This window comes from Molothrus aeneus, chromosome 2 (assembly GCF_037042795.1).
Source record: "Molothrus aeneus isolate 106 chromosome 2, BPBGC_Maene_1.0, whole genome shotgun sequence".
Taxonomy (NCBI): Eukaryota; Metazoa; Chordata; class Aves; order Passeriformes; family Icteridae; genus Molothrus; species Molothrus aeneus.
The window spans coordinates 114,870,487-114,894,152 of record NC_089647.1 but is presented as its reverse complement, the minus strand read 5'-3'; the positions used below and the strand labels follow the sequence as shown (position 1 = coordinate 114,894,152).

Below are 23,666 nucleotides of genomic sequence, written 5' to 3'. Positions count from 1 at the left end.
CTTTGGGGATTTTGGAGTTTGGGACCTTTGGGGATTGTGGAGTTTGGGAACCTTTGGGGATTGTGGAGTTTGGGAACCTTTGGGGATTTTGGAGTTTGGGAACCTTTGGGGATTCCGGAGTTTGGGAACCTTTGGGGATTCCGGAGTTTGGGAACCTTTGGGGATTCTGGAGTTTGGGAACCTTTGGGGATCCTGGAGTTTGGGAACCTTTGGGGATTCTGGAGTTTTGGGACCTTTGGGGATTTTGGAGTTTGGGACCTTTGGGGATTTTGGAGTTTGGGAACCTTTGGGGATTCCGGAGTTTGGGAACCTTGGGGATTTTGGAGTTTTGGGACCTTTGGGAGTCTGGGAAGCTGAAATTTGGGGAGTATTTCAGTATTTTTGTAGATGCTGACATTTCAAAAGCAGCAAAATTTTCCATCTCTTCTTCTTTTAATTATTATTTTTCTCCTTCCTCCTCTGAAGGGCTGGACGTGAATTTTTAAACATTTTCAGATCTAATCCCTCTAAATATTCGTAATTCAGACCCTGTAACAGCTTGGTGTTTGTCTAAATAACAATTCCTTCTGTTAAATAATAATTCCTTCTGTTTTCCAACAGTTTGATGTTCCTGGACTGGAACATGAAGAAAGTTTATGAGTTCAATGTTATGGAAGACCTTGCTGATTTAATTAAAAAAGTTGTTGTAAGTCCTGGATTTTAAATTTCAAATTTCTAAATTTTCAAATTTAATTAAAGATTAATTTTTTTTTTCAAATTTAATTTTAAATTAATTACAATTAATTAAATCTGTCCCTTAAGCATCATCTAATCCTGAATTAGACATTTCCTTTTGCTGAAGTGAAGACATAATTATCAATTATTTGATAATTAGGAAATTGTGGCCTAGGCTTTATTCCAGATGGGATCATGTAGGAAATATTTGCAGTCAGAAATGAAGTTGGTGGATGAATGACTTAAATAATTTATTTTCCCCTTATTTCAACAAACAATATTTTAAATTTGCTTTTGCTGACTTAGAAACAGAATAATGGAGAGGAGGACGTGAGGAATTTGTTCCATTTGTTGTGGGGTTTATTTTAAATTTCGGTAATAAAACATTTCTTACTTTATTTCTTGAAATTGTGTGTCCAACCCCAAGCTACATATTTTATTTTATGAATTTAGGTGTATTTTATGTTACAGATTTAGGTGTATTTTATTTTATGAATATAGGTGTATTTATTTTATAAATTTAGGCGTATTTTATTTTATGAATTTAGGTGTATTTTCTTTTATAGATTTAGGTGTATTTTATTTTATGAATTTAGGTGTATTTTATTTTATTAATTTAGGCGTATTTTATTTTATTAATTTAGATGTATTTTATGAATTTAGGTGTATTTTATTTTATGAATTTAGGTGTATTTATTTTATAAATTTAGGTGTATTTTATTTTATAAATTTAGGTGTATTTTATTTTATTAATTTAGGTGTATTTTATTTTATGAATATAGGTGTATTTTATTTTATGAATATAGGTGTATTTTATTTTATGAATTTAGGTGTATTTATTTTATAAATTTAGGTGTATTTTATTTTATTAATTTAGGCGTATTTTATTTTATGAATATAGGTGTATTTTATTTTATAAATTTAGGTGTATTTATGAATTTAGGTGTATTTTATTTTATGAATATAGCTATAACATATTTCTTATTTAATTTCTCTTCATTTTCTGGGTTGTAGATCCAAGAGTAGGGTAGACTTGGAGGAGCAGATTTTGGGGTGTCTCAGCTTTGGGGTTCTTTGGGATTTTGGGAGCTGCACAAGGGCTCAAAGGGGCAGAATTTCCTCAGCAGATCTCACAGGAATCCTCTCTGCTCATTTATTTTTCAACAAAAATCAGGAATGCAGCTGCCCCAGGGATGGTGGATTCCAGCAGAACAGGAAATGTCACTGAGCTGCACCCGAGCAGGCAGAAATTCCAATTATCTCCTCTCAAAAATTGATTTTTAATTTGGTTTTTTTGTTTGTTTTTTTTATCCTTGTTGCAGAACATCCCCCATTTCATCAGTGGCATCCTGAGGATTGGCACTGGGATAGAAAATGTGAGTTTCTGGAATGGTTTGGGAGATTCTTTCATTAATTTCAGTCATCACAAGGAATGAATGGGCATCACAAGGAATTTCTGGGCTCTGGAGAAGGGAGAAAGGGAAATTTCTAAACCAAATTCGAGGGGGTTTTTATTATTTTCTTTAGTAAGTTCAATCATCACAAGAAAGTTTCTAAATCAAATTTTCAGGGGTTTTATTTTTTAATAATTTCAGTCATTACAATAATTTCATATATTTCATTTCAATAATTTTTATTGTAATAATTTCAGTTATTACAATAATTACAATCATTACAATTGTTTCTAAGCAATTTTTTGGGGGGGTTTTTTGTTATTTTTCAATCATTTCAGAAGCTTCTAAATGAAATTCCACCATTTGAATTCTTCCTGTTGCAAGTCTGCTCTGATTTTGTGGCTGTGCTGTGCTGGAGCTCTCGGGATAATTCAAATATTTGTGTTTATTTGCTGCTGTCCGTTTGAAAATCAGCTGAACAGAGGCAGAGAGCAGAGCTCCAAGGCTTTGCTGTGCCAGTTGGTGACTTTTCCTCGATTTCTGTGAACAGAGGCAGAGAGCAGAGCTCCAAGGCTTTGCTGTGCCAGTTGATGACTTTTCCTCGATTCTCTGTGGTTTCCCATTGCACCAGGGTCAGTTCCACCTCGGAGAGGCGCTGGACTGGGTCAGGTGTGTGGGGGACTCCAGCATGCTGCAGGACCTGGAGCAGATGGGGGACTTCGGCAGGGTCATCCTGGCCATGTTCTTCTCTGAGTGTGAGTCTGGACCCTCCAGAGGGCCAAAAATGGGGGAAAAATCACTGCTCTCTTCTCAAAATCATGAAATCATTGCTGCTTTTATTTCCATCCCGGGCCTCTCCACTCGGAAATTATTTTTATCGTCATTATAATTATCGTTATCATTATTATATTGTATCATATGTTAATATATAATATATAAGTCATTATGATTAGATAATATATATAAGATAGTGAGATAATATATAATATATATAATATATATATAATATAATATATAATATATAATATATAATATATATAATATAATATAATATAATATAATATAATATAATATAATATAATATAATATAATATAATATAATATAATATAATATAATATAATATAATATAATATAATATGATACAATACGATACAATATAATACAATACGATACAATATGATACAATATAATATAATATAATATAATATAATATAATATAATATAATATAATATAATATAATATAATATAATATAATATATAATATATATAATATGATATAATATATATAATATATATAATATGATATAATATAATATATATAATATAATATAATATAATATTATATTATATAATATGATACAATACGATACAATATAATACAATACGATACAATATAATACGATATAATATGATATTATATGATATTATATTATATTATATATATAATATAATATATATTATATTATACATATTACATAATATATATTATATAATATGTAATTATATAATATGTAATTATATAATATATAATTATATAATATATATTTTATAATTATATATAATTATAATTTACAATATATGTTCTATAATTGTATATAATTATAGAATAGATATCAATAATAGTGATTATTAATATATATTGTATATAATATATAATTATATAGAAATACAATTTTATTATAATTTTATGTAATTATAGTATTATATATAATTATATAAAATAGAATTTTGTTATAATTCTATGTAATTATAGTATTATATATAATTATATCAAAGTATAATTTTATTATTCTTTTATGTAATGATATAATTATATATACTTATATAAAATTATAATCTTATTATAATTTTATGTAATTATATATCATATATATAATTCATATCAAATTTATTATATATTGTAATTTATACAATATATATAATGTAGATTATAAAATTATATAATATATAATATGTTACATATTGTATATTATGTATGATATGTAAATATATATTATATTTATATTTATATATTTATTTTATATATAATGTATTTATATATTATATATAAGTTTTTATATATTTTTATGTAATTATGGCAATTAGATATAATTTATAATATAATAATAACAATGACAATAATAATAGTGATGATAATAATAATGATAATATAATAATAACAATAACAATAATAATAATAAAAATAATGATAATATAATAATAATAACAACAATAATAATAGTAATAATAATAATAACAATGATGATGATTTGGGTTGCTCCTGTTGCTGAATTTGTTGCAGGTTTTGGGAGCAGGCAGGAGCAGAGCAGGATTTTTAGTGGGAATTTTTTAGTGGGATTTTTTTTTTTTTAGTGGGAATTTTTTTTTAGTGGGAATTTTTTTAGTGGGATTTTTTTTAGCGGGATTTTTTTAGCGGGATTTTTTTAGCGGGATTTTTTTAGCGGGATTTTTTTTAGTGGGATTTTTTTTAGTGGGATTTTTTTTAAGCGGGATTTTTTTTAAGCGGGATTTTTTTTAGTGGGATTTTTTTTAGTGGGATTTTTTTTAGTGAGATTTTTTTTTTAGTGAGATTTTTTTAGTGGGATTTTTTTTAGTGGGATTTTTTTTAAGCGGGATTTTTTTTAGTGGGATTTTTTTTTAGCGGGATTATTTTAGTGGGATTTTTTTTAGTGGGAATTTTTTTTAGCGGGATTTTTTTAGCGGGATTTTTTTTAGCGGGATTTTTTTAGTGGGATTTTTTTTTAGCGGGATTTTTTTAGTGGGATTTTTTTTAGTGGGAATTTTTTTTTAGTGGGAATTTTTTTAGTGGAATTTTTTTTAGCGGGATTTTTTTAGTGGGATTTTTTTTTAGCGGGATTTTTTTTTTAGTGGGATTTTTTTTTTTAGTGGGATTTTTTTTTAGTGAGATTTTTTTAGTGGGATTTTATTTAGTGGGATTTTTTTTTTAGCGGGATTTTTTTTAGCGGGAATTTTTTTTTAGTGGGAATTTCTTTAGTGGGATTTTTTTTTAGCGGGAATTTTTTTTTGTGGGAATTTTTTTTTAGCGGGAATTTTTTTTTGTGGGAATTTTTTTTTGTGGGAATTTTTTTTTTGTGGGAATTTTTTTTTGTGGGAATTTTTTTTTGTGGGAATTTTTTTTTAGTGGGATTTTTTTTTAGTGGGATTTTTTTTAGTGCGATTTTTTTTAATGGGAATTTTTTTTTAGTGGGATTTTTTTTTAGTGGGAATTTTTTTTTAGTGGGATTTTTTTTAGTGGGAATTTTTTTTTAGTGGGATTTTTTTTGTGGGAATTTTTTTTTTTAGTGGGAATTTTTTTAGCGGGATTTTTTTTTTAGTGGGATTTTTTTTAGTGGGATTTTTTTTTAGTGAGATTTTTTTTTAGTGGGATTTTTTTAGTGGGATTTTTTTAGTGGGATTTTTTTTAGTGGGATTTTTTTTTAGTGGGATTTTTTTTAAGCGGGATTTTTTTTAGTGGGATTTTTTTTTAGCGGGATTATTTTAGTGGGATTTTTTTTAGTGGGAATTTTTTTTAGCGGGATTTTTTTAGCGGGATTTTTTTTAGCGGGATTTTTTTAGTGGGATTTTTTTTAGTGGGAATTTTTTTTAGTGGGAATTTTTTTTAGCGGGATTTTTTTTTAGTGGAATTTTTTTAGTGGGATTTTTTTAGTGGGATTTTTTTAGTGGGATTTTTTTTAGTGGGATTTTTTTTTAGTGGGATTTTTTTTAAGCGGGATTTTTTTTAGTGGGATTTTTTTTTAGCGGGATTATTTTAGTGGGATTTTTTTTAGTGGGAATTTTTTTTAGCGGGATTTTTTTAGCGGGATTTTTTTTAGCGGGATTTTTTTAGTGGGATTTTTTTTAGTGGGAATTTTTTTTAGTGGGAATTTTTTTTAGCGGGATTTTTTTTTAGTGGAATTTTTTTTTTAGTGGGATTTTTTTAGTGGGATTTTTTTTAGCGGGATTTTTTTTAGCGGGATTTTTTTTTTAGTGGGATTTTTTTTTTTAGTGGGAATTTTTTTTTAGTGGGAATTTTTTTTAGTGGGAATTTTTTTTAGTGGGAATTTTTTTAGTGGGAATTTCTTCACCCTCCGTGCTCCCCTGAATTTCCTCCCCAGGGAAACGTTACATCACCAAGGTGGCACTGGAGGATTATGATTTAGTGGCAGAACTCCGAGCTCGGACCTGTGAGAGCTCCAGGAAGGTGAGAGAAGCTCTCAGGGTTTGTTTGGGGCATTTTTAGGGGGGTTCTGACTGTTAAAAAAACCCAATTATTGAAGAGAAATATTTCAAAAGCTCAAGTGTTTAATTCTGACATCAAAAATTCCCTTTACTACATGAAATAATGACTTTTACACTGCTGGATTCAAGGAGTTTATCCACTAAACTCCTTAAATTCAGCAGTGTCAAGGTCATTATTTCATGTAAGTGGGGCCAGGACAGAAAATGTGGTGGAGAAAATGTGGTGGATAAATTCTCTGTTCCTGGTCCCACTTACATGAAATAATGACCTTTGCATTGCTGAATTTAAGGAGTTTAGTGCATAAATTTTCTGTTCTGGTCCCACTTGCATGAAATAATGATCTTTATACTGCTGAATTTAAGGAGTTTAGTGCACAAATTGTTTTTGCCTGTCCCACTTAGATGAAATGATGACTTTTACACTGCTGAATTGAATGAATTTGGTGCATAAATTGTTTTTTTCCTGGTCCCACAGAAGAGTGAAGCCATGAAGCAGAGAGGAAATACAGAATTTTCCCAGGGAGCCCTGGGCTCTGCCATCATGTCCTACACCAAAGCCATCGAGTTTTGGTAAGAACTGAGCTCAACTTCTTCCCATTTCTCCTCATTTTGTGCAATTTTGCATCAGCCACTTGAATTAGAGGCCAAATGATGCCTAATTTTTAAAAAAAGCCCTCTAACCCATTTTAATTCTATTTTTTTAGTTGTTTTTTTTCTGCTCCAAAAGTCCTTTTAGGGCTTCAAATGGCCAAGAAGAAGAGGAGCAAGCCTGCAAGAAAAATAAATTATTTTAAATCAATTCTTCCAATAATTTAAAAATTCTTTTAATTCTTTGGTGTGGACAACCAAGAGCAGGCACTTTGGGTGTTTGCCCTCGAAATGCTCTTGCAAATGTTGCCAATATTTATCATTATTTCTCTTTATTCCCATGATGCAAAAGGAGCAAAGAGCCAATATTTCACTGCCTGTTCTTGGCAGCTCTCAGGCTTTGTGAAACCTTTGTTCAGTTTCTTCCTGAAAGGCTCTGGAGAAGGGAGAAAGGGATGAAATGGGAATTTTTAGGGCATTTTTCCCCTTCCCTTGGAGTGTCAGCAGGGTTGGTGTGTTCACCATTGGGGCTGTGCTCATGAAAATGCTGATTTTACTCATCCAGGTGTCCCTAAAATGCAGGAAAATTGATAAAATCCCACTTTCCACAAAACCCCCTTGTGCCAAGAGTTGGATTTTTTTCATTTTTTGAACTCTGTAGCTTTACAATTATGCCCTGCAAAGGATCAGGATTTTTGATTTATTTCCCCTCCCTTTTATCTACACCAACATCTCATCATGTACAATTCATTTTAATCAATTAATTTCCAATATTCTGGGAATAAATCCATTTGAATCCCCATAAATGCCACATGGCAGGAGGGGTTTTGGTCCCACATTTGAGCTGATTTCACCCTTCTTGCAAAATTGTGGCAAGGCCAGGAAGGGAAAAGCAGAACTGGGTAGAAAAACAGGAAATCCTGGGGCTGGTGCAGAGGAGGTCGTGTGGTTTCCAGGAGCTGCAGGGCTGGGCTGCTTTTAACAGCAGGATGAGAATAATTGGAATTAATGGCCCCAAAACTTGCAAATGATCCCACAATTCTAATGGACATTCCCATTTAAACCCCTGGGAGTTTCTGTGTGGAGTTTTTGCAGGCAAATCTGGTGAAAAATTCAATTTTTTCTTCTCATTTGCAAGGAAATCTGGTGAAAATTCAAATTTTTTCCTTCTCCTTAAGGTTTTCAGTAGGAATAGCCATGATTAACTCTGAACTGGCTGAGAATAATTCAAATTAATAGGAAGTTGCATTGATGGCCCCAAAACTTACCAATGATCCCACAATTACAATGAGCATTGCCATGCAAACCAATGGGGTTTTCTGTCTGGAATTTTTTCAGGCAGATCTGGTAAAAATCCAATTTTTTTCCATCTCCTTAGGGATTTCAGGAGGAGCAGCCATTATTAACTAATTGGAAGTTGCATTGATGGCCCCCAATCTTATCTAAGATTCCCCAATTCTAATGAATATTCCCAGTGACAACTTGTAAACCCATGGGGTTTTCTGTGTGGAGTTCTTGCAGGCAAATCTGGTGAAAATCCCTTTTTATATTTTCCTTCTTAGGGATTTTAGTAGGAATAGTTTTTATTAACTAATTGGAAGTTGCATTGATGGCCCCAAAACTTGCAAATGATCCCACAATTCTAATGAACATTCCCATATAAACCCATGGGAGTTTCTGTGTGGAGTTTTTGCAGGCAAATCTGGTGAAAAATTCAATTTTTTCTTCTTCTTCTTTGCAAGCAAATCTGGTGAAAATTCAAATTTTTTCCTTCTCCTTAAGGTTTTCAGTAACTCTGAGCTGGCTGAGAATAATTTGAATTAATAGGAAGTTGCATTGATGGCCCCAAAACTTACAAATGATCCCACAATTCTAATGGACATTCCCATTTAAACCCATGGGGTTTTCTGTGTGGAGTTTTTGCAGGCAAATCTGGTGAAAATTCAATTTTTTCTTCTCATTTGCAAGGAAATCTGGTGAAAATTCAAATTTTTTCCTTCTCCTTAAGGTTTTCAGTAGGAATAGCCATGATTAAGTCTGAGCTGGCTCAGAATAATTTGAATTATTTTGAAGTTGCATGAATGGCCCCAAAACTTGCAAATGATCCCACAATTACAATGAACATTCCCATATAAACCCATGGGGTTTTCTGTGTGGAGTTTTTGCAGGCAAATCTGATGAAAATTCAATTTTTTCTTCTCTTTTGCAAGCAAATCTTGTGAAGATCCCATTTTTTTCCTTCTCCTTAAGGTTTTCAATAGGAATAGCCACTATTAACTCTGAGCTGGCTGAGAATAATTTGAATTGATTGGAAGTTGCATTGATGGCCCCAAAACTTACAAATGATCCCACAATTACAATGAACATTCCCATATAAACCCATGGGAGTTTCTGTGTGGAATTTTTGCAGGCAAATCTGATGAAAATTCAATTTTTTTTCCTTCTCCCTAAGGTTTTCAATAGGAATAGCCATGATTAACCAATTGGAAGTTGCATTGATGGCCCCAAACCGTAGAAATGATCCCCCAGTTCTAATGAACAAATAAACCCACGGGGTTTTCTGCGTGGAGTTTTTTGCAGGCAGATCTGGTGAAAATCCCATTTTCTCCCTTCTCCCTGGTGATTCCAGTAGCAATAACCATTATTAACCCTTGATAATGTTATTTTTCCCAGCCCTACCAACCACCTGCTGTATGGGAACCGAGCTCTGTGCTTCATTCTCACCAGGCAATACGGGTGAGTGAGCCCTGGGCTGAGCTGCTTGCAGAAAAGGGAATGCATTTGGAATAAATTCCATTTTCTAAAGCCCTAAACGTTGTTTCTGGTTGTGTGGCTGCAGTTGGGTGTGGTTATGGATCCCTGGAAGGGTTTATGGCCACTTTGGGTTTGTTCTTGGAGCAGCCTGGGGGTGGTGCAAGGTGGCCCCGCTCATTTTGGGGTGGAACTGGGGGGGATTTGAGGCCCTTTGAAACCCCAAACCATTCCATAGTTTGGAGAAAAACCCCAAACCATTTCATACTCGGGGAAAAAAAACCCAAACCATTCCATAGTTTGGGGAAAAAAAACCCAAACCATTCCATAGTTTGGGAAAAAACCCCAAACCATTCCATAGTTTGGGAAAAAACCCCAAACCATTCCATAGTTTGGAAAAAAAATCCCAAACCATTCCATAGTTTGGGAAAAAAACCCCAAACCATTCCATAGTTTGGAAAAAAAATCCCAAACCATTCCATAGTTTGGGAAAAAAACCCCAAACCATTCCATAGTTTGGAAAAAAAATCCCAAACCATTCCATAGTTTGGGAAAAAACCCCAAACCATTCCATAGTTTGGAAAAAAAATCCCAAACCATTCCATAGTTTGGGAAAAAAACCCCAAACCATTCCATAGTTTGGAAAAAAAATCCCAAACCATTCCATAGTTTGGGAAAAAAACCCCAAACCATTCCATAGTTTGGAAAAAAAATCCCAAACCATTCCATAGTTTGGGAAAAAAACCCCAGACCATTCCATAGTTTGGGAAAAAAACCCCAAACCATTCCATAGTTTCGAAAAAACCCCAAACCATTCCATAGTTTGGGAAAAAAACCCAAACCTTTCCATAGTTTGGGAAAAAAACCCAAACCATTTCATAATTTCCATATGAGCTGCTGTTCCATTTTTATTTTATTTATTTATTTCATTAATTAATTAACAAATATTTATTTATTTATTTATTTTAATCGATTTTTAATTTTTATATTCTCATATATTAGATTTCTGTTTATGATGGGTTTTTTGTATTTATTTGTATTTTTATTATTTTGGTTTTTTTTTTAAATTTATGTTATTTGTATATTTATTTTATTTATTTTTACACCAGCCTGGAGATTTTTAAATATATATATATATATATATATTTTTTTTTTTTAATATATATATATAAATATATATATATATATAAAATATACATACGTACATATATATATAAAAATATACATACATATATATCTTATATATTATACATATCTTATATATCATATATACATATTTTATATATATGCTATATATTATAAATATTTATTTTATATATTGTATGTTTATATATTATATATTTATATAATATATATAGAATATAATTATATTTAATTATATATAATTATATATATATATAATATTATATTATTATTTTATATATATATAACGTATAAAGCTATAAATTACAAATTCCTCTTCTTTCCCCTCCCTTTCTCTCAGGAGAGCTGTCCTTGATGGAAAAAGAGCCATAGTTCTCAAGCCTGACTGGCCAAAGGTTGGTTTCTTGCACATTCCAAAATTTTATTTTATTTTTTTTGGCATTTTAGAGCAAGAGGAGAACCCAGAGCTGATTTTTAATGAATGGACACAGAGCTTTGTGGGCTGAGGATTCTGCCAAGTGCATTTTGCTTGGGTTTTTAGGTTTAAAATGTTATTTTGAGGTGCTTGGCATGTGTCAAGACAGAACAAAATGTTTATTATGCTGGGCGTTATCAGAATACTTCAAAAAGTGCATTTAGATACATAGAAAACTCCTGGTTAATGGCCAACAGGTATTTGCCAATATTCCTGGCCTGAAGGAGAATAAACAACAGATACTTACAACATTGAAAGTGACTGAGATTAGAGAAGAAAAAGCAAATTTGCTCTTTTCCAAAGCAGAGAAAGCAAAAAAAAAAACCACCCAAATTTCCTTTTTTCCCAATGACTTATCCCTGTTGCAGTTCAAATCTGATTTTTCATCAGCTGACAGCAGCTCACTCGCTGGATTACACAAAATTCACCTTTTTTGCTGCTACTGCAGCAAGATTTCCTATTAAATCCTCCTCTCCTTAGTGTGGCTAAAACCTTAAAATCCTGATTTCATTTACTTTTTTATTATTCTTTCTTTTGTCCTAGGGTCACTACCACTACTGCAAAGCCCTGGCCCTGCTGGGCAAGGCTGAGCTGGCCCTGGTGGCCAACGAGAAGGCGCAGAAGCTGTGCCAGAACAGCGCCGAGGGGATCAAGGAGCTCATCCAGCAGAACGAGAAACTGAGGAAGAGCTCCCAGGACACGCAGGGTAATCCCTCCCTGCTGAGGGCTCAGCTGCGCCCCTGTGCTCAGGGAGCTCGGGGTGGCTTTTAATTCCTCCTGTTCTGGCTTTTACTGTAGGGGCGGAACAGAAACACAGGGCGAGGAAGCCTCTGCAAGAGAAAAAGTAAGGGGGTCGTTTGGGGTGAATTTGGGTTGAATTTGGGTTGAATTTGGGTTGAATTTGGGTTGAAATTGGGTTGAAATTGGGTTGAAATTGGGTTGAAATTGGGTTGAAATTGGGTTGAAATTGGGTTGAAATTGGGTTGAATTTGGGTTGAATTTGGGTTGAATTTGGGTTGAATTTGGGTTGAATTTTGGTTGAATTTGGGTTGCTTTTTCGGTTGAATTTTGGTTGAATTTGGGTTGCTTTTTCGGTTGATTTTTGGTTGAATTTTGGTTGAATTTTGGTTGAATTTTGGTTGAATTTTGGTTGATTTTTGGTTGATTTTTGGTTGAGATTTTGGTTGAGATTTTGGTTGAGTTTTTGGTTGATTTTCGGTTGATTTTCGGTTGATTTTCGGTTGATTTTCGGTTGAATTTCGGTTGAATTTCGGTTGAATTTCGGTTGAATTTCGGTTGAATTTCGGTTGATTTTCGGTTGATTTTTGGTTGATTTTTGGTTGATTTTTGGTTGATTTTTTGTTGATTTTCGGCTGATTTTCGGCTGATTTTCGGTTGATTTTCGGTTGATTTTCAATTGATTTTTGGGTTGATTTTTGGTTGATTTTTTGGTTGATTTTCGGTTGAATTTCGGTTGAATTTCGGTTGAATTTTTAGTTGATTTTTTTGGTTGAATTTTAGGTTGATTTTTGGTTGAATTTTTGGTTGATTTTTTGGTTGAATTTTTGGTTGATTTTTCGTTGATTTTTGGTTGATTTTTTGGTAGATTTTTGGTTGAATTTTTGGTTGATTTTTTGGTTGAATTTTGGTTGAATTTCGGTTGATTTTCGGTTGATTTTCGGTTGTTTTTTGGTTGAATTTCGGTTGATTTTCGGTTGATTTTTGGTTGATTTTTGGTTGATTTTTTGGTTGATTTTTTGGTTGATTTTTCGGTTGATTTTTTGGTTGATTTTTTGGTTGAATTTTGGTTGATTTTAGGTTGATTTTTTGGTTGAATTTTGGTTGATTTTCGGTTGATTTTTCGGTTGAGTTTTGGTTGATTTTTGGTTGATTTTCCGTTGATTTTCGGTTGATTTTTTGGTTGAATTTCGGTTGAATTTCGGTTGAATTTCGGTTGAATTTTGGTTGATTTTTGGTTGATTGAATTTTGGTTGATTTTTTTGTTGATTTTTGGTAGATTTTTCGTTGATTTTTCGTTGATTTTTCGTTGATTTTTTAAAAATTAGTGATTTTTTCTCATTCATTCTAAATTGATTTTTCATTGATTTTTCATTGATTTTTTTCTGTTCATTTTTTGTTCCTTTTTCATTGATTTTTAAAATTGATTTTTCATTGATCTTTTAAAAAATTGGCAATGTTTTTTGGTTCGTTTTTAATTGGTTTTTCATTGATTTTTTTGGTTGATTTTTGGTTGAATTTCGTTGATTTTTCGTTGATTCTTTAAAAAATGAGCAATGTTTTTTGCTTCATTTGAAATTGATTTTTCATTGATTTTTTTGTTGCTTTTTCGTTGATTTAAAAAAAATGGCAATTTTTTGTTTGTTTGTTTGTTTTAAATTGATTTTTTTCGTTGATTTTTTTCCTTGATTTTTTTCGTTGATTTTTTTCCTTGATTTTTTCCTTGATTTTTTTGTTGATTTTTTAGTTGATTTTTTACTGATTTTTAAGTGATTCTTTAAAAAAATTAGCAATTTTTTTGGTTCATTTTAAATTGATTTCTTGTGGATTTAATTCATTGATTTAGTTCATTGATTTAATTCATTGATTTAGTTCATTGATTTAATTCATTGATTTAATTCATTGATTTCTAACTGATTTTTAATAGATTTTTAATAGATTTTAAAATAGATTTTTTTAAAATTATGATTAAGTGCTACATCATGCAGATATTGCATAAATTTTGTTGTCCATCAGGAAATAAAACCAGAATTAATAAATTGATCAGAAGTGCTGAGGATTTCTATGAACTCTATAAACTTCAGCATCCAAAGCAGTGTGGGGCCAGGGCATTTTTAACAATTAATTCCCATTATTATTTAACTTCTAAATATATAAATTTAGTCATTCAGTTCCAATTTTTGTAGAAAATTGAGGTGTTTTTTAAAATTATTTTATTATCTTATTATTTTATTAAATGGTTTTATTTGTGGATTTTTTTTTGCTGTTGCTGCATCTTTGCACAAGTTTGGAGCTGTAAAAAAAGCCTGATGAAATCCTTTACGTTTCTATATTTATAATAGATATAAATTATTATTTTATATTCTATATAAATGAATATATGTTATATATTTATGGGATTACACTCCTCCAAGAGGGGTGAGATTAATTTTTATTAATCCGGTTTTTTCATGGTATATTTGTCTAAAACATGGGGAAAAACCCAGGAATTCTCTGTTTTTCCACATCAGGGACTGCACTTCCTCAAAATCTGCTCCAGGAACTTCCCAGGAGCAGAAAGGGGCAGAAAAGGAGAGGAAGAGGAGCCAGGATGAGCCCAAACAGCCCCAGGGGGCTGAAAACCAGGAGACAGACAAGGTACAGCTGGAAACGCGGGAATTGCACCTGGAACTGCAGGAATTCCATCTGGAATATCAGGAATTCCTACAGGAATTCCACCTGGAACTGCAGGAATTCCAATTGCAGGAATTCGATCCAGGATTGCAGGAATTGCACCTGGGATTGCAGGAATTCCTACAGGAATTCCACCTGGAACTGCAGGAATTCCAATTGCAGGAATTCGATCCAGGATTGCAGGAATTGCACCTGGGATTGCAGGAATTCCTACAGGAATTCCAGCTGGAACTGCAGGAATTCCATCTGGAAATTCTGGAATTCCACCTGGAGCTTCAGGAATTCCACCTGGAACTGCAGGAATTCCATCTAGAATATCAGGAATTGCACCTGGAACTGCAGGAATTCCAATTGCAGGAATTCCCTCTGGAGCTTCAGGAATTCCACCTGGAAATGCAGGAATTGCACCTGGAACTGCAGGAATTTGCTCCAGGATTGCAGGAATTGCACCTGGAATTGCAGGAATTCCTACAGGAATTCCACCTGGAACTGCAGGAATTCCAATTGCAGGAATTCGATCCAGGATTGCAGGAATTGCACCTGGAACTGCAGGAATTGCATCTGAAATTACAGGAATTGCACCTGGGATTGCAGGAATTCCTACAGGAATTCCAGCTGGAACTGCAGGAATTCCATCTGGAAATTCTGGAATTCCACCTGGAGCTTCAGGAATTCCACCTGGAACTGCAGGAATTCCATCTAGAATATCAGGAATTGCACCTGGAACTGCAGGAATTCCATCTGGAATATCAGGAATTCCTACAGGAATTCCACCTGGAAATGCAGGAATTCCAATTGCAGGAATTCCCCCTGGAGCTTCAGGAATTCCACTTGGAAATGCAGGAATTCCACCTGGAACTGCAGGAATTCGATCCAGGATTGCAGGAATTGCACCTGGGATTGCAGGAATTCCTACAGGAATTCCACCTGGAACTGCAGGAATTCCAATTGCAGGAATTCGATCCAGGATTGCAGGAATTGCACCTGGGATTGCAGGAATTCCTACAGGAATTCCAGCTGGAACTGCAGGAATTCCATCTGGAAATTCTGGAATTCCACCTGGAGCTTCAGGAATTCCACCTGGAAATGCAGGAATTCCATGTAGAATATCAGGAATTGCACCTGGAACTGCAGGAATTCCATCTGGAATATCAGGAATTCCTACAGGAATTCCACCTGGAACTGCAGGAATTCCAATTGCAGGAATTCCCTCTGGAGCTTCAGGAATTCCACTTGGAAATGCAGGAATTCCACCTGGAACTGCAGGAATTCGATCCAGGATTGCAGGAATTGCACCTGGAATTGCAGGAGTTCCTACAGGAATTCCACCTGGAACTGCAGGAATTCCAATTGCAGGAATTCAATCCAGGATTGCAGGAATTGCACCTGGAACTGCAGGAATTGCATCTGAAATTACAGGAATTGCACCTGGAATTGCAGGAATTCCTACAGGAATTCCAGCTGGAACTGCAGGAATTCCACCTGGAGCTTCAGGAATTCCACCTGGAAATGCAGGAATTCCATCTAGAATATCAGGAATTCCACCTGGAACTGCAGGAATTCCATCTAGAATATCAGGAATTCCAGTTGGAACTGCAGGAATTGCATCTAGAATATCAGGAATTCCAACTGGAACTGCAGGAATTCCATCTGGAATTGCATCTGGGATTGCAGGAATTCCACCTGGAACTGCAGGAATTCCAATTGCAGGAATTCCACCTGGAATTGCAGGAAGAATTCCATCTGGAATTTCAGGAATTCCACCTGGAACTACAGGCATTCCAGCTGGAACTGCAGGAATTCGATCCAGGATTGCAGGAATTCCATCTAGAATATCAGGAATTTCAGCTGGAACTGCAGGAATTCCACCTGCAGTGCTGTGCCTGCAGCTCTGCAATTCTTTCAGCAATTGTGCATTTTCCTGGGATATTTCCTTCCAAAGCCACCACAGAATTTGGGATTTTCAGTTGGTTGCTTGGAGGAAGAGTTGTCTTTTTTTTTTTTTTTATTTTTATTTTTTTAGATTTTATTTTGAAGTTTTTCAATTTAAAATCAGTAATAAGTCATTATTAATTTAAAGAGATATTTGTGGCATTTTTGTTGTCTTGGCTGTCGTTACGGTAAGATAATCAATTGCAATTTATATCCTATAGGATGTATTTATAATATATATAATGTATTATAAATATAATATATATATATTTAAATATAATATACTATAAATATATTTACATTTATAAAAATTATAATATTATACAATATACTATATTGTATTATAAAATACATATAATATTATAGATACATTATATGAATATATTATATTATATTCGTATAATATAATATATGAATATATTATAATATAATAATATTATATTATGTTATATTCATATAATATAGATATAATATTCAATTATATTTTAATATTTAATATTTTATAATATAGTTATAATATATTGAGTATTAATGAGTTTATGAATATATTTTATGAATCTATTTATAAATATATTATATTCTATTCATTTATATTATAATATATATTATCATGTATGATATAGATATATAAATATATATTTATATATTCATTAAGCTATTATAATAAATTATATTACTTATAAATATATTAGAGACATATTATAATTATTATAGATTAGAAATATATTGCATTTAAATTTATTATCTATTAAATATGGATATATGAATATGTCATCTATATAGATATATACTATAAATGTATAAGAATATATCTATATTCTTTTATATATATATTCTTATAAATATATTATTATATATTTATATAAATATATTATGTAAATATATATTTACATAAATATTTATATATTTATATATTTATGTTATATAAATATATATTTATAAAATATTTATATGTTTATAAAATATAAAAATATATAAATATATAATATATTATATAGATATTATATATTCTTATTCTTATAAAAATATTTATAACATATTTACATATTCTAATTTAGCCCATGAATTGCACTCTAAAGAAGCTGCGGAATGCAGAAGATGCTGGTGGATAATTGGGATTTTGAGCCAGAGCAGGGCAGCCCCAGCTGCGCTGTTTGTCTGCTGTTTGTCTGTCCGAGCAGGGGGAGGGCCCTGGGCTGTGACGTGGCCCTGGGAAAAACGAAACCAGAGCAGCAGGGCAGGAAATGGAAATTTTGGACTTTTCTGGCAGAGAAAAACAGGCTGGGGAAAGCCCCAGATGGGCTCAGGGCTTTGCTTTTCTTGTCTGCTGCAAATCTCTCTGTGAGTTTGGCTTCCTCAGGGCGATGTTTCCGTGCCAGATTTGTGGATAATGGAGGTTGAGGCAAACTTGGGAGGAAAATCATTAGAAAAGCCCTTGTAATGAAATGGTTTTCTTTGCCTCTTGATGAGGAAGGTAATGCAGCACCTTGTCATGGCTGTGCTTGCTGAGGGGTTTGGGGCTTTTTGGCTTTGTTGAAATGCAGTCAGGGAGATGGATTTGGCTTTTGTAATCTGATGTTTTTGCCAGCAGGTGACTGAGCCCCAGAGAGCAGAAGGCAAAGGTTCCACGCTGGAGCAGCCTCCAAGTGAGTGGGGTTTTTTTTTTTGCTTTTTTTTTTGCTTTTTATCAAGTCTGAGCCACTTCTTCCTCTGCTGTGCCATAATTAATGACCAGAAGTTAATTTCCTGTCATTTCCACAACAATAAGCAAATCAACTTTGACTTCTTCCTTTGACACTTCTCTATTTCTGTCTCGATGCTTTTGCGATTTGGATCTCCTTGACTGAATTCAGAACTGAAACTGGAATTAAAGAGTAAAGTCTGAGCCACAGGCTGGAAATGCTTTCCCTCCTCCTAAGCCAGGCTTTAAATTAAACAGGAATTCTGCATTTCAGTATTTACAATTAATTTGTGGTTAACAAATGCTCCATCAAAAAATAATTCTGCAGGTTAAGAGGGAAGAGGCCACAAAATATTCAGCAGAGTGGATTTTTAGCTGCAGACTTGCAGAGTTGTGTGGTTTCTTGTTCGTGTTTGGGGTTTTTTTTAATGAATAAATCATTTTTTAGAGAGAACTCCCACTCCCCAAAGCTCCCCCAGTGCCAGAGCTCCTTTTCTGCACTGCAAGTGAAGCTCAGGCAGTTCTGAGCTTCAAAGGGAAATCCTTCCCTCATTTTTCCTGGGGGTTTTTACCACCTGCTCTCACTTGTCTGAAGCTTTTGGTGCCCCATTCCTGGAATATTTCAAATAATTTTAAAGCACAGAGCACCTGAAAATTGGATTTTAGGAAAGCACTGAAGGTGTGTTAGGAAATATTATTTTTGAATGAGCAGGAGGAGGATCCTGATCTTGAGAGCTTTGTGAACACCTTGCAGGATTAAAGGATTTCTTGGGAGGGGGAAAACGTGGGGAAGGTTGCACAGGAAATCCCAAGATGTTTTTATTGGAAAGATGTCAGGTGGTAATGGAGGCAAAAATGAAAATTTGATTCTTTTCTGAAGACAGGCTGGGAGAGTTGGGATTGTTCAGCCTGGAAAGGTTTTGGGGAGAGCTCAGAGTCCCTAAAGGGGCTCTGGGAGAGGGTCTGGGGATGGGGGGACAGCACCCAGGGAATGGCTCCAGAGCAGGATTTGATGGGATTTTGGGCAGGAATTGTCCCCTGGAGGGTGAGGAACTCCTGGGTTCCCAAATCCCTTCTCCAGGAGGAGTCTGGGTGTGACTGGAGCCAGGTTTAGTGACAGACCTGAGCTCTGGTTTGTGCCCAAGGTTTGTAGGGATGGGACTGATCCTTCCTGGGAGTTTGTCCCTCAGGATTAAGGATGGCAAACCCAAGGTATTGATCCAGCTAAAATAAATCCTGGATTTCAGATGATGGAGATAACGATTAGAGAAAGGGATTTTAATCAATCTGTTACACAATGGAAGTGGTTGTGAGTTGTGAGGAATTTTTGAATGAATTCAAGATGGGACCTCTGAATTGTTTTTGATGATGTGGTTTATTTTTCTTATTTTCTGCACAGGCAGGAAGGGTGAGTTCAGCTCACATCTTCACTGCATGGCTCAGGTCACAAGACCTTTTAAGGAGTTTTTAACCAATAAACCAATAAATATGGGTACAGGTAAAATGTTGGTGATGGAGAGAGATGAGGAGCCTGCTGGTGATCAGGATCTGATTTTATTGTGGGATACAAACACTTATATTCTATTTTAGGGAGACTAGCAATATGTGCTACAATGATTAGGTTACAATCACACACACAAATTTATGCATATAACAGCATCTCTTGCTTGCAGAGTTTATTGAGATTTTCTTTTTCCAGTGAACCTGTCTGATTGAATCTTCTTGCAGTCCAGGTCTAATTTTCAAAGTTCCCTTTGCTTTTGCCAAGGCATCCCCTTATCAAATCTCTGATGTTAACCAGGCCCAAAGTCCATCATCTGCCTTGTGTCCCCCAGCATTCCAACAGTGAAATAGAAATAAAATAGAAGTAAAATCTGAAATCCTGGATTTCAGATGATGGAGATAATGATTAGAGAAAAGGGACTTTAATCCATCTATTGTAGATCCTGGATTTCAGATGATGGAGATAATGATTAGAGAAAAGGGGTTTTAATCCATCTATTATAGATCCTGGATTTCAGATGATGATGGAGATAATGATTAGAGAAAAGGGATTTTAATCAATCTATTATAGATCCTGGATTTCAGATGGTGGAGATAATGATTAGAGAAAAGGGATTTTAATCAATCTATTATAAATCCTGGATTTCAGATGATGATGGAGATAATGATTAGAGAAAAGGGGTTTTAATCCATCTGTTATAGATCCTGGATTTCAGATGATGATGGAGATAATGATTAGAGAAAAGGGATTTTAATCCATCTATTATAAATCCTGGATTTCAGATGATGATGGAGATAATGATTAGAGAAAAGGGGTTTTAATCAATCTATTATAGATCCTGGATTTCAGATGATGATGGAGATAATGATTAGAGAAAAGGGGTTTTAATCCATCTATTATAGATCCTGGATTTCAGATGATGATGGAGATAATGATTAGAGAAAAGGGGTTTTAATCCATCTATTATAGATCCTGGATTTCAGATGATGATGGAGATAATGATTAGAGAAAAGGGGTTTTAATCCATCTGTTATAGATCCTGGATTTCAGATGATGATGGAGATAATGATTAGAGAAAAGGGATTTTAATCCATCTATTATAAATCCTGGATTTCAGATGATGATGGAGATAATGATTACAGCAAGGGATTTTAATCAATCTATTATAAATCCTGGATTTCAGATGGTGGAGATAATGATTACAGCAAGGGATTTTAATCCATCTATTACCAATGGAAGTGGTTATAACCGATACTGCAGTGTATTGTTTGTTCAAGCAATACTTTTATAATGGTTATTTTTTAGCCTGGAGAGAAGAAGGCTCCAGGGAGACCTTAAATCCCTTTCCAGGGCCTAAAGGGGCTCCAGGAGAGCTGAGAGGGACTGGGGACAAGGGATGGAGGGACAGGAGCCAGGGAATGGCCTTGAGCTGCAGGAGGTGATGCCAAACCCAACTTTCCAACCCAACCTGAAGCAGTAAAATTCAGCCATTCTCATCCTCGGTGCTGAACACACCCAGAGAACTCAACTCCACTTTCCTGGAGTTCATTTCTGTCCACTTTGCTGTGGCTCTTGGGTCTTCAGAGAGACGGGAGCAGCTGCTGGTTGTGGTAAAGTTGTTTTTTGCATGAGTCTTGAAGGCAGAGAGTTCTAAGTGAGTTGTTGAGAGTTCTGCAGTTAGGAGATGCAGCTGGCAGTGTGTATTCTGTTACTATTTGTTGAAGGTAAGGCACTTGTTTTCTGTTAATTGAGCAGTTTTCTTTAGCTTTTCTACAACTAACCCTCTTTTTAGAAAGGTGTCTTTTCTTAATAGGCTGTTGGGCTTCACTGTACAACTGATAAAGTTACATCATCTTATTGTGAGATGCTCTGCCCAGAGGGAGGAACAAAGGATTTTTATTTAAATATAATCAGGGATTTAGAACACCACAGTCAGCCTTTTCTTACTCAATTCTAAATAGAAGAGCAGCTTTTGTCTCTACTGGATTCCCAGCACTACTAGATCTTCAGAAGAAAACTTCACTTTTCTACAAGATCAGTGCTTTAAGAGAGCTCCATCTGTCACTCTAAGAAAACTGCAGCTCCTGTTTAATCAGACTGCTGCTGACACTTTGACTGATAAGGTATCAGGTTTGAATTCTTAGTGCTGTTTTGTATTACTGCATTTTAAATTTTATTTTTATTTTCTTCCCTAGTAGAAAACTGTTATTCCTGCTCCCACAGCTTTGCCTGAGAGCTCCTTAATTTCAAAATTACAATAATTTGGAAAGAGGAGGTTTACATTCTCCATTTTAGGGGAAGCTCCTGCCTTCCTTAGCAGACACCTGGCTTTTCAAACTAAGTGTAAAGTCTGTGCTAAAGCTTTCTGGCATGGAGTCCCAAGCAGAGGCAGAAGTAAAAGCTCCCACAGAGTCCCAGGCCAAAGCAGCAGCAGCAACAACCCCACACCTTTACTCTTTCTTCTTCTTGATGGTGATGATGAATGTTATAAATGAGAAGCTTGACTAGGCCAACATTCAAGCAGCAATCAATTTATTAATTAATTTGGTAAAGTATGAGCCATACAGTGCTGGGTACAGTGGGGGAAGTTTCCCTCCAACTGCACACCCATAGTTGAGGCTTACAGGTATTTACAGGGGTACTCATCAGCTTTCTCAGCAGTTTCTCTTCCAAATTTTTACATCACAATTCTATACACTATTGTGATTTAGTTTTTCTCAGGATGTATCCCAAAAGGAGTCTCCCATCTGGTGGAGTGCAGCTCTCCAGATGTGGGTCCACCTTTTAATTGCAAGTCCTATAAATCTCATAACAGTGATGTCCAGCTTCCCTTGCTCAAAACTATAAATCCTTGAGGTGATGTTCACCTTCCTTTCTCAAGCTGCTTTTCACTGTTTTGTTAAGGCATGAGATAAGCATGTTTCCTTTTTATATATTCTAAAGCTATAGTTTCAAAGATCCTTTCTACAAGCAATATTCTAAAATTATACTTCAAAAGGTTATTATTGCAAAACTCTTTAAATCTTTGCTGCAAGCAGAAAGTTCCTGTCAAAAAGCAACATCCTTAAAGCTTTAATTCAAATGCTCCTAAATCAACTTAAGACTTATAAAGGTTAATTGCAAACAAAGGGTAGGTTCAAAGGCCTTCTTCCATGCTTTACTTTCCTCAGTTATTATTAGAACTCGTCTTTATAACTGTCCCTTGGTCGGTTTCCAGACATATCACGCATGGCCTGTGTGTACCTGGCACCAAACTCAGCTTTGTATTTCACATGAAAAAGAGAGCAGGGAAGAGCAGGCAGGAACAGCATTTTCTGCTTCTGATGCCTTGTGCAGGCTGCCCCAGAGCAGAGGCTGGGCAGAGCTACAGAATAAAGCAGGGATTGATTCAAAGGCCTCCATGGATGCACCTTGGGCAGCACCAGAGCCCAGCCAGGGCTGCACCCAAGATGAACCAAAATGGCCCCAAAATGCACGGCCGGGCACGGGCTCTGTCCCTGGGATCAGTTCTGCTCCATTTGCATCTTGCAGTTCATTGTCCCATTCCAGCTTTAGCCCCTGCAGTCCCCCCCTGCTTGTTTTTCTCTCTCCAGCCCACGGGGTTTGTGCTCTGGGGCTGAGATTTGGATCATTTGTCCTTGGTGCCCAGCTGGAGCAGGAATTGTTTTGTCTCCCTGCTCTGTGCACAGAGCTCAGCATCCCATAATACGAAGCTCAGACCCACATACTAAATCAGCACAGAATCTGAAAAATAGAAAAGCTCAAACCCGAGGCATCACTTTCTTCTTCTTGTTGTCCTCTTGTTCTTCTTTTTGTTGGTGGTTGTCCCCAC

General features: G+C 34.6%; 1 protein-coding gene across 1 annotated transcript in view; it reads left to right on the top strand.

Moving 5' to 3' along the window:
- Positions 1-23,666, top strand: part of TTC3 (tetratricopeptide repeat domain 3) — a 78,294-nt gene that overhangs the window by 13,519 nt on the left and 41,109 nt on the right. The window contains exons 5-15 of the mRNA XM_066545561.1: positions 601-685; positions 2,037-2,090; positions 2,740-2,863; positions 6,226-6,311; positions 6,825-6,919; positions 9,611-9,673; positions 11,172-11,226; positions 11,850-12,012; positions 12,105-12,150; positions 14,555-14,681; positions 18,238-18,295. Coding sequence (XP_066401658.1) covers positions 601-685; positions 2,037-2,090; positions 2,740-2,863; positions 6,226-6,311; positions 6,825-6,919; positions 9,611-9,673; positions 11,172-11,226; positions 11,850-12,012; positions 12,105-12,150; positions 14,555-14,681; positions 18,238-18,295 — 956 coding nt within the window. The remainder of the gene's footprint in view (positions 1-600; positions 686-2,036; positions 2,091-2,739; positions 2,864-6,225; positions 6,312-6,824; positions 6,920-9,610; positions 9,674-11,171; positions 11,227-11,849; positions 12,013-12,104; positions 12,151-14,554; positions 14,682-18,237; positions 18,296-23,666) is intronic.